At 42.5% G+C, this 12,280-nt stretch overlaps 1 protein-coding gene across 16 annotated transcripts in view; it reads left to right on the plus strand.

Annotated features, from left to right (window-relative positions):
• ZNF567 (zinc finger protein 567) overlaps positions 1-12,280 on the plus strand; it is a 60,003-nt gene that overhangs the window by 41,322 nt on the left and 6,401 nt on the right. For all 16 annotated transcript variants that reach the window (XM_045381116.3, XM_065536524.2, XM_065536529.2 and 13 more), the window contains 2 exons: positions 5,821-5,947; positions 6,218-6,304. In XM_045381116.3, coding sequence (XP_045237051.2) covers positions 5,821-5,947; positions 6,218-6,304 — 214 coding nt within the window. The remainder of the gene's footprint in view (positions 1-5,820; positions 5,948-6,217; positions 6,305-12,280) is intronic.

A 12,280-nucleotide genomic window follows, 5' to 3' on the forward strand; every position in this document is an offset into this window, starting at 1 on the left:
TGAAATCTGTTTTGTCTGATATTTCTGTAGCCACTTCAGCTTGTATTTGTATGTCTTTTTAGTGGTTAGTGTTTCTCTATCTTTTTTCATCCTTTTACTTTCAGCCTATTTGTATCTTTGTTTTTTTAAAATAAGTCTCTTGTAGACAGAATGAATATATTTGAGTCTTTTTTTTTTTTTTTTTGAGACGGAGTCTCGCTCTATTGCCCGGGCTGGAGTGCAGTGGCGCAATCTCAGCTCACTGCAAGCTCCACCTCCTGGGTTCACACCATTCTCCTGCCTCAGCCTCCCAAGTAGCTGGGACTACAGGCACCTGCCACCACGCCCGGCTAATTTTTGTTTTTTTGTATTTTTAGTAGAGATGGGGTTTCACCATGTTAGCCAGGATGGTCTCGATCTCCTGACCTTGTGATCCACCTGCCTCAGCCTCCCAAAGTGCTGGGATTACAGGCATGAGCCACCACGCCCAGCCAAGTCTTTTTTTTTTTTTTTTTTTCTGAGACAGGGTCTTACTCTGTTGCCCAGGCTGGAGTGCAGTGGTGCAGTCAATGCTCACTGCAGCCTTGACCTCCTAGGCTCAAGTAATCCTCCTATCTCAGCCTCCCAAGTAGCTAGGACCACAGGCATGTGCCACCATACCTAGCTAATTTTTTTTTTTTTTTTACTTTTTTTTGGGAGTCAGAGTCTCACTGTGTCGCCCAGGCTGGAGTGAAGTGGCACAATCCTGGCTCACTGCAGCCTCTGCCTCCTGAGTTGAAGCGATTTTTGTGCCTCAGCCTCCGGAGTAGCTGGGACTATGGGCATGCATCTCCACTTCCAGCTAATTTTTGTATTTTTAGTAGACATGGGGGTTTCACCATGTTGTCCAGGCTAGTCTTGAACTCCTGACCTCAAGTGATCTGACTGCCTTGTCCTCCCAAAGTGCTGGGATTACAGGGGTGGGCCATCACGGATGCCCAGCGCCTAGGTAATTTTTTTTTTTTTTTTGTAGACACAGGGTCTCACTATGTTACCCAGGCTGCTTATGAACTCCTGGGCTGAAGTGATCCTCCCACCTTGGTCTCCCAAACTGTTGGGATTACAGCTGTGAGCCACCACACGCAGCCTATTTGAATCTTGCTTTCATAGACACTGATAATCTCTGCCTTCTCATTGGAGTGTTTAGTCCATTTACATTGAATACAAGTAAAGGTATAGTTGCATTTAGGGCAGTCATTTTCGCCATTTGTTTTATGATTGCCTAACTTGTTTCGTTTTGCATTTCAATTTTTTTTTTTTTTTTGAGATAGAATCTTGTTCTGTACCCAGGCTGGAATACAGTGGTGCCATCTCAGCTCACTGCAACTTCTGCCTCAGCCTCCCTAATAGCTGGGACTATAGGTGTGCACCACCACACTCAGCTAATTTTGTATTTTTGGTAGAGACAGGGTTTTGCTATGTTGGTCAGGCTGGTCTCAAACTCCTGGGCTCAGGTCATCCGCCAGCCTCGGCCTCCTAAAATGCTGGGATTACAGGCCTATTTTTTAGAGCAGTTTTAAGTTCATGTCCAAACTGAACAGAAAAACAGAAAGATCCTATATACTTATTCCCTGCACACACACAGTATCTCTCACTATCAGTATCTGGCACCAGAGAAGTCCATTTGTACAAACGCTGGAGCTACATTAACACGTTATTGTCACCCAAAATTTATAGTTTACATTAGGGTTCACTGTTGATATTGCTATTGTGGGTTTTGACAAATATATAATGGCATATATTCACCATTATATTATCTTACAAAACGGTTTCACTGCCCGGAAAATCCTCTTTGCTCTGCCTGTTTATCCCTCCCTCCCTGCTACCCCCTGGAAACCACTGATCTTTTTACTCTCTCCAAAATGTTGCCTTTTCCAAAATGCCATATGGTTAGAATCTGGAAGGCTATATACCATGTAGCCTTTTCAGAGTGGCTTCATTCACTTGGTAATATGCATTTAAATTCCACCTAACCTGTTTTTGCTTATCTATTCCTGCATTCTGTTGTATTTTGTGTCAGTCACATACGTTTTAATGATTCATTTTCATTCCTCTGTTACCTTTTTAGTTATGCATTTGCATTTTTTGCGTGATTGCCCTAGGATTACAGTATGGATCTTCAACTTATCAGGATTTTCTTAGGATTAATGTTAAATTAGTTATGGTAAAAATACATCAATCTTGCCACATTATAGTTTCATTTATTAATACCTGTCTTTTACTTTTTTGTTTGCCATGTATATGATATTTATGTTTGTAATAAATGGTATTGGAATGTTTATTTTAAGTCAAGGTTCTATAGTCCACAGGCCAAATCCAGCCTATTTCAAACCTATTTTGTACAGATTGTGAGCTAAGAATTGTCTTTGCGGCCGGGCGCGGTGGCTCAAGCCTGTAATCCCAGCACTTTGGGAGGCCGAGACGGGCGGATCACGAGGTCAGGAGATCGAGACCATCCTGGCTAACCCGGTGAAACCCCGTCTCTACTAAAAAATACAAAAAACTAGCCGGGCGAGGTGGCAGGCGCCTGTAGTCCCAGCTACTCGGGAGGCTGAGGCAGGAGAATGGCGTAAACCCGGGAGGCGGAGCTTACAGTGAGCCGAGATCCGGCCACTGCACTCCAGCCTGGGCGACAGAGCGAGACTCCATCTCAAAAAAAAAAAAAAAAAAAAAGAATTGTCTTTGCATTTGAAACGTTTGAAAACATTTACAAGAAAAAATATTTCTGACACACTAAAACTTCATGAAATTTAAACATTAGTGTCCATAACTAAGTTTTATTGAAACACATCTTTGCTCATTTATTTACATATTATCTATGGTTGCTTTCGTGCTAAAATAGCAGAGACATTCCCTGACTGCTGCTTGAAATAGTTGTATCTTGTAAAGAAGAAAGGAAATGAATATTTATACTCTTAAAATTTTTCTTATTTTCTTCATACCTTCTTAAAGACCTTAGTGTTATTTTTACCTTAAGCCTGAAGAATTTCCTATAGGCCCCACTCCCCCGCCTTCCCCCGCCCCAGAGATGGAGGTCTTACTTTGTTGCCCGGGGTGATCTCAAACTCCTAGCTTCAAGCAGTCTTCCTACCTCAGCCCGGCAAAGTGCCCAGATTACAGAAGTAAGCCACCATGCCCGGCCTGTTAGCATTTTTGATGGTGCAGTCCTGCTGGTGATGAATTCTCTAGGTTTCATCTGAAAATATTTTGATGTTGCCTTCATTTTGAATATATAGTTTGCTGCATGTGGAATTCTTGGCTATGTAGCAGTTTAATTAGGATTTGGCTAAGTGTGGTTTTCTTTGGTGTTTATCCTTTTAGGGTTAAACTCTTTGAATATGTAAATTAAAAGTTCTTGCCAAATTTGGATGTGTTAGGCCATTATTTCCATAAAATGTATTTATGCCCTTTCTTTTTCTCTCCCCATTCTGGGACTCGAATTATATCCATGTTGGATTTTTGAATATGACCCACAGATCTTTGTGAGTCTGTTCATTTTTCATGATTCTTTTTTTCTTTCTGTTCAGATTACTTACTTTCTCTTGATTAATTTACATGGATACTGATTCCGTATTTCTGCTCTGCTATTGAGCTTATCTAGTTAATTTTTTATTTCAGTTATTTCTTTGAATACATTTAGAGCAGCTACTTTGTAGCCTTTGTTTTTTTTGTTTTTTTGCAAAATCCAACATCAGGGCTCACTAGGAGTTAGTGTCTGTGATTGTCTTTTAGTGACTATAGGTCTTATTCCCCTACTCCTTTTTGTTTTGTTTTGTTTGCATGTTTAGTAATTTTTGCTAGAAAACTGGACATGATAAATATTATTGTAATCCAAATTCTGTTACGTCTGTTATGTTCTTCTGAGAATTATTATTATTAGTAGTAGTAGATAATTAGCTTGCTTGTAATCAAACATCAAACTTTGTCTCCCTGCTCAGTATAAAGCAGCTGATATATCCTTCTGGTTCTTCAAGCTTCTAGCTGCTGCCTTTTACCCTGACCTCCTGAAAGCAGATAGGTTCTCCCTTGTGTTCATGTACTTTTCTCTCAGTCAAGGAATTGGTGAGTGTTTAGATTTGGGGGCTTACGTCCCGCATTTCTCTTTTTCAAGTTTTACCCTCTACACTTCCTGCTGCTTTGTCAGTGCAAGCTGTGACACCTTAATCCAGTAAGCCTCCAGTTTTATTCTTCTTGGGCTGTGAGCAGGTTGTAGAATACCATCAGTCAAGAAGCAGAAGCCTTAGAATCTTGCTAGGTGCACTTTTATTTTTCAAGATTCTTTTCTGTTGTAGTTTTGTCTGCTTTTTGCTAAGCCCTCTGTGATCTCTCCAACACATGCATATTTTATCAACCAGGAGTTGTGGCAGAGTTTATGCTCAGATTTTCATTTTCATCCTTTTTGCAGTTCCCTCGCTTCCAGAATTAACCTAAATTTCCAGCTCTCGTTTCTTTTTTATTCTTTTTTTTTTTGTTTTTTGGTAACAGTGTCTCTGCAGGGTCACAACCTCGGCTCACTGCAACCTCCGTCTCCTGGGTTCAAGCAATTCTACTGCCTCAGCCTCCCAATTAGCTAGGATTACAGGCGCCCACCACCACACCCAGCTAAGTTTTGTATTTTTAGTAGAGACAGGGTTTCACCATGTTAGCTAGGCTGGTCTCAAACTCCTGACCTCAGATGAGCCACCGCGCCTGGCCTCGGGCTCTCGTTTCTGTCCTCCATCACCTTTGAGGAAGTAAGTGGTGGTTTTATGCCATGAGAGCTGTGGGGTTTCAGGTACCATGATGCAAAAAAAGCCACAAAATTAGCAGTTACTGTACATTGCAGTTGCTGTCCTTCAAGGATAAGCTCTTTTCCCATTTCTGCCTGCTTTGGTTGCTTTCCAGTGCCTTCTATTAGTTGTTTATTGTATGGCATGTGCACATTTTATAATTATTATCTGAGGGACTGTTTCCCTTACTGTTTTACTCTGTTATTGCTGCATGCTGAAAAATCTCACCAAGCACATACAAACCATTTTCTTCATGTATAACATACTCATGTTAAATGGGGAAACATTTACCTCATTAGTGAAGCCTGAGAAATTGTTCTACCTTTGTGATACATGCTGTATCTTGTACATATTTCTTTGTTGTACCTTCTTGCAGGTTTGTGTTGACTTACATTTTCTTGCAAGTATGTGTTACATGCCTCTGGTAACTTCTGAGCAGAAACGGTGTTTGTCTTGGCACTTCCATAAATAAATACAGTTTTCGGCATTAAGTGACTTCACAGTAAATATTCTTAGAATGTGTTGTTTAAAAATTAACTGATGGGTATTTCTACCTTGATTTTTGTTTCCCATTCAATATAAATCATAAAACAGGGAAAATTGTAGTCTTTCTATACAAGGATTCATATGAATGCCACAAGGAAGCAGGGTCAAAAGTAGTTCCCAATATCCAGTCCACCTGTTCTTTTCTTTCTTTTTTTTTTTTTTTTTTTTGACGGAGTCTTGCTCTGTCACCCAGGCTGGAATGCAGTGGCATGATCTGGGCTCACTGCAACCTCCGCCTCCTGGTTTCAAGCTATTCTCCTGCCTCAGCCTCCTGTGTAACTGGGATTACAGGTGCGCGCCACTATGCCTAGCTAATTTTTTTTATTCTTACTAGACATGGGGTTTCATCATCTTGGCCAGGGTGGTCTTTAACTGCTGACCTCAAGTGATCCACACACCTCCGCCTCCCAAAGTGTTAGGATTACAGGCGTGAGCCACTGTACCCAGCCAAGTCCATCTGTTCTGATTACAGTTCCTTCCATTCTAGGGATCAGTGTCATTCAATGATGTGACTGTGGACTTCACTCAGGAGGAGTGGCAGCACCTGGATCATGCTCAGAAGACTCTATATATGGATGTGATGTTGGAAAACTATTGCCACCTCATCTCTGTGGGTAAGAAAAATTCTCTTTGAAATTTTCAGTAGCATGTACTTCCTCTCAAAGTGCCTAAAGTATGTATAATCTTGAATTTCAGGAATAAAAGGTGATGAATTCCTTTTGGTTAGCAGAATGAATGATTGTGTCTTCACTTGCCCAGTGCAAGATGCTACCTAGATTGATACACAAATGGGTATCTTAATTTGCAGTACTGAACATGCACCCTTCCTCATTTTCCAACAGTATTATAGCCCAATCAACGTAAGCCTTTTTTTCCCTTATCAGGGTGTCACATGACCAAACCTGATGTGATCCTCAAGTTGGAACGAGGAGAAGAGCCATGGACATCATTTTCAGGTCATACCTGCTTGGGTGAGTTTCTGGCTCCTAGGCAGACCTAGCAGAATGTAAATTTAAAGAGGTCAAATGGTGGGTGATACCTTTGAAATGTTTCAGGAGTATCTTTTTAAAGGCTCCTGACCTCTGAAAACCTTCACGCCTATAATCTACACTTTGGGAGGCCAAGGTAAGAGTTTCAGGCCACGAGTTCAAAGCCAGCCTGGACAGCATAGCAAGACCCCATCACTACAAAAAGACAAAAATAAAAACTTAGCCAGGGTTGGGTGTGGTGGCTCATACCTGTCATCCCAGCACTTTGGGAGGCCAAGATGGGCAGATCCCTTGAGCCCAGGAGGTTGCAACCAGCCTGGGAATCATGGCAAAACCCCATCTTTACAAAAAAAAAAAAAAAAAGTTAGCTGGGCATGGTGTTGTGCACCTTTAGTCCCAGCTACTCAGGAAGCTAAGGTGGGAGGATCACTTGAGCCCAGGAGGTCAAGTCTGTGGTCAGCCATGATTACACTGCTCCAGCCTGGAGACAGAGCAAGATCCTGTCTCAAAAAAAAAAAAAAAAAGAAAAGCCAGGAATGATGGCATACACCTGTGGTTCCAGCTACTTAGAAGGTTGAGGTAGGAGAATCACTTGAGCCCAAGGGTTCAAGGTTACAGTGAGCTAGAATTATGCCACTACACACCAGCCTGGGCTACAGAGCCAAGACCCTGTCTCAAAAACAAAAACAGAACCAGACTTTTAAATATCACTCTTTCTACTGGGCATGGTGGCTCACACCTGTAATCCTAGCACTTCGCAAGGCTGAGGCAGGTGGATCACCTGAGGTCGGGAGTTTGAAACCAACCTGGCCAACATAGTGAAACTCTGTCTCTACTAAAAATACAAAAATTAGCTGGGTGTGGTGGCACATGCCTGTAATCCCAGTCACTCGGGAGGCTGAGATCGGAGAATCGCTTAAACACAGTAGGCAGAGGTTCCAGTGAGCCAAGATCGTGCCACTGCACTCCAGCCTGGGCAATACAGCAAGACTCCATTTCAAAAACACACACACACACATATATATATATCACTTTTCCCAAATACATTCGTTCCTAGTTTGCTTCATATTATCAAAAATAACTGCCACTCTGAGTGTACCATAAGCCTTCTTTCTTTTAGATCTTTTTTATTGACTTGTGTCTCTTTTTTCCAGCATTCTCAGTTCTTACCTTGCCATTGTGATAGATTTCATCAGGAAAGCTTTATGTATTTATTTATTTTTGGTTGTTTTTTGTTTTTGTTTTTGAGACGGAATCTTACTCTGTTGCCCAGGCTGGAGTGCAGTGGTGTGATCTCAGCTCACTGCAACCTCCGCCTCCTGGGTTCAAGCAATTCTTCTGCCTTGACCTCCTAAGTAGCTGGGATTACAGGCGTGCACCAACAGGCCCAGCTAACTTTTTTGTATTTTTAGTAGAGGTGGGGTTTCACCATATTGGCCAGGCTGGTCTCAAACTCCTGAGCTTGTGATCTGCCCACCTCGACTTCCCAGAGTGCTGGGATTACAGACTTGAGCCACTGCACCTGGCACCATTATAATAGATTTCTTTCAGGCTTTCTTCAGCCTGTCTTTAAAAAGAGAGAAAATTATTGGTTAGTGGTCCTCTCCTTACTTAACATTTCCTTTCCTTCATACCACCTCGGCTTTATTTTCTGTGCTAAGTTCCCCTTCTCACTACAAATTTAGCTGTTAATTTTAGAAGTCACTTAACACGACCCAGGTTGATAAAGTCGAAGGTGCCATTTTCTTCCATTAAACCTTTGTGGTTCATTTTACATGGCTCTTCATCATTCCTGCAATCAATCCTTCATTTAAGTGACATAACACTAATTCTTTTTTTTTTTTTTTTTTTTTTTCTGGAGACGGAGTCTCGCTCTGTCGCCCAGGCTGGAGTGCAGTGGCTGGATCTCGGCTCACTGCAAGCTCCGTCTCCTGGGTTCACGCCATTCTCCTGCCTCAGCCTTCCTGAGTAGCTGGGACTACAGGCGCCCGCCACCTCGCCCGGCTAGTTTTTTGTATTTTTTAGTAGAGACGGGGTTTCACTGTGTTAGCCAGGATGGTCTCGATCTCCTGACCTCGTGATCCGCCCATCTTGGCCTCCCAAAGTGCTGGGATTACAGGCTTGAGCCACCGCGCCCGGCCAACACTAATTCTTATCCTAATTCCTTAAATGCTTATTTACAACTTGGCCTCTTTTCTTCACCACTGTGGCCATATCACCTGAAAAATGCTTGACACATAATAGTCACAACAGATTTTATTTTTTTAAATATATGTTTATTGTTTCACTGGACACTTGGTCTCATTTCTCTCATATGCCCTCCCATGATCTACCTTTCAATTATAATGATTCCATCCATTCTCAGACTGACACTCTTTATTTTATGTGTAGATGGCACTGACGTCAATATACAAAGCACATTTCTCCTACCTTCACTCCAGTTCATCAGGCGTACTATAGTCTATCATCTCACCTATTTTCTGACAATGTGTCAGAAATGAAAATCACTGGCTTTTTCAGCTCTTAACATTTTTCCCATTTATTTGTTTATTTGTTATTTATTATTATTATTAGTTTTTGAGACAGAGTCTTGCTCTGTCGGCCAGGCTGGAGTGCAGTGGTGCAATCTCGGCTCACTGCAACCTCCGCCTCCCGGGTTCACGCCATTCTCCTGCCTCAGCCTCTCGAGTAGCTGGGACTACAGGCGCCAGCCACCACGCCCAGCTAATTTTTTGTATGTTTAGTAGAGACGGGGTTTCACCGTGTTAGCCAGGATGGTCTCAATCTCCTGACCTCGTGATCCGCCCGCCTTGACCTCCCAAAGTGCTGGGATTATAGGCATGAGCCACCGTGCCCAGCCATATTTATTTATTATTTTTGAGATGGAGTCCTGCTCTGTCGCCCAGGCTGGAGTACAGTGGTGCGATCTTGGCTCACTGCAAACTCCACCTCCTGGGTTCAAGTGATTTTCCTGCCTCCGCCTCCAGAGTAGCTGGAATTACAGGTGCCCACCACCACGCCCAGCTAATTTTTGTATTTTTAGTAGAGATGGGGTTTCGCCATGTTGGCCAGGCTGGTCTCGAACTCCTGACCTCAGGTGATCCACCCGCCTCGACCTCCCAAAGTGTTCAGATTACAGGCATGAGCCACTGTGCCCGGCCTCCCAAAGTGCTCCAATTACAGGCATGAGCCACCATGCCTATCCTCCCGTTATTTAATTCATTATTATTATTTTTATTATTTTTATTTTTTTATTTTTATTTTTATTATTATTATTTTTTATTTGAGATGGAGTTTCACTCTTGTTGCCCAGGCTGGAGTGCAATGGGGTGATCTTCACTCACTGCAGCCTCCGGCTCCCAGGTTCAAGCAATTCTCTTGCCTCAGCCTCCCTAGTAGCTGGGATTACAGGCATGTGCCACCATGCCCGGCTAATTTTGTATTTTTAATAGAGATGGGGTTTCCCCCTGTTGGTCAGGCTGGTCTTGAACTCCTGACCTCAGGGGATCTGCCCGCCTTGGCCTCCCAAAGTACTGGGATTATAGGCGCCCAACCCCTTCAAAATAATTTTGTTTCTACTACAAAGTCAACTTGGTTTTTCTGTTTCTCTTATCATCTCTTTGCAATTTGTGATATGGTTATCAGCTTGTGAAATATATTGACATTCTCCCATATTCTCATTTCTCACTGACATCATACAAAATGACAACTATCTTATTTCATGTATTTATTACTGGAATTATCATTTGTCTTTGTGATAAGTTTTGTCTGGATTCATTCAATGTTTATTGTTACTTTCCTCACAAAGTATCCCATCAGTTTTTCCCTATTTTTTATCATTTATTATATGAAATTGAAATTTCTTTCAGGAACTGTCACAATAAGCCCTCATCTGGTCTTTTCAACTTTCTCTTGGAGAAAATTCTTGATAATTTCCACATGATCTAGTCTCCTAATTGTTGTTCATGAATGTAGGGTTTGTTATCACATAGATGCTTTTCGTTGTGTTGTGTTCTCCCTTTATACTATATATCTTTTTTTTTTTTTTTTTTTGACAGAGTCTCACTCTGTTGCCCAGGCTGGAATGCAGTGGCTTGATCTTGGCTCACTGCATGCTCTGCCTTCCTGGTTCATGCCATTCTCCTGCCTCAGCCTCCCGAGTAGCTGGGACTACAGGCGCCCACCACCACGCCCAGCTAATTTTTTGTATTTTTTAGTAGAGACGGGGTTTCACCGTGTTAGCTAGGATGGTCTTGATCTCCTGACCTTGTGATCCACCCACCTTGGCCTCCCAAAGTGCTGGGATTACAGGCGTGAGCCACCGTGCCCAGCCTATACTATATATCTTCTATGTCTCAAGATTTCTCTGTGAACTCTTCCTTGATTACTGCACATCATATGTACCTTACTTTTTTTCTGAATTCCTGTGCTAACTACTGACTATAACACAAACATGCACAATTCTTGAATACAGTCGTATAATTTCTTTCCTAATTGTTTATGCTTAAGGATTTTTAAGGATGCTTCAGGATTCTTTCCCTCAAAAATAAGATCCCTTTTGAATCTTCATTTTTTTGAGGGAATCAAGCATTCTTAAGGATTCTTTTCCTAAAAGATAAGATCCCTTTTGAAACTTCATTACTGTGGTATTATTTAACATGTTAGGTGTTCAGTAGTTGCTGCGTTAATTGCTTATGGAGCTATGTAAGGGAGATATCTTTTCATCCATTCAGAAAGCATATACTAGCAAGTTCTTTTTAGATGTACCTACTCATGCTGTGTCCCTATAGATTGTGCTTGAAGTGGTTGCATTCTGCCAGACATCACCTAACTATGATTATGCAGGGATCATGTAAACTCAAAAGAATTTTTTTTTTTTTTTTTTTTTGAGACGGAGTCTCACGCTGTTGCCCAGGCTGGAGTGCAGTGGCGCGATCTCGGCTCACTGCAAGCTCCGCCTCCTGGGTTCACGCCATTCTCCTGCCTCGGCCTCCTGAGTAGCTAGGACTACAGGCGCCCGCCACCCCGCCCGGCTAATTTTTTGTATTTTTAGTAGAGACGGGGTTTCACTGTGGTCTCGATCTCCTGACCTTGTGATCCGCCCGCCTCGGCCTCCCAAAGTGCTGGGATTACAGGCTTGAGCCACCGCGCCCGGCCAGAATTTTTTTTTTTTTAAGACGGAGTCTCGCTCTGTCGTCCAGGCTGGAGTGCAGTGGTGTGATCTCGGCTCACTGTAAACTCCACCTCCCAGGTTCAATTGATGCTCCTGACTCAGCCTCCGGAGTAGCTGGGACTACAGGCGCATGCCACCATGACTGGCCAGCTTTTTTTGTATTTTTATTAGGGACAGTTTCACCATGTTGGCCAGGCTGGTCTGGAACTCCTGACCTCAGGTGATCTGCCAGCCTCGGCCTGTCAAAGTGCTGGGATTACAGGCATGAGCCACTGTGCCCAGCCCAAAAGAGTTTAAAGATCACCAAAAAAGTATTTCTATGACAAAGGATCACTATCAAGTCTGCATTTTTCATGAAATATTTATGTCAAAGTGTAAGATTGTTAAAAGAGTTGTTAACATAATTTTTCTAGACAATAATTATATTGTCTAGAAAATTTTAAAGAAATAGAGCTTAAGGCCAGGCGCGGCACTCTAGCCTGGTCGACAGAGTGAGACTCCGTCTCAAAAAAAAAGAAATAGAGCTTAAAATGATGGGGGAAATATATGAAGGGTTTATGAGATCGTGGAACGATATGATTTCTTTGAAGATTCTCTAAAGATAAATGGAAGTAAACCTGGAAGGCAAGCTAATTAATTAAAAGAATGTGGCTGGGCGCAGTGGCTCAAGCCTGTAATCCCAGCACTTTGGGAGGCCGAGACGGGTGGATCACGAGGTCAGGAGATCGAGACCATCCTGTCCAACACGGTGAAACCCCGTCTCTACTAAAAAAATACGAAAACCT

This window comes from Macaca fascicularis, chromosome 19 (genome assembly GCF_037993035.2).
Source record: "Macaca fascicularis isolate 582-1 chromosome 19, T2T-MFA8v1.1".
NCBI classification, from domain to species: Eukaryota; Metazoa; Chordata; class Mammalia; order Primates; family Cercopithecidae; genus Macaca; species Macaca fascicularis.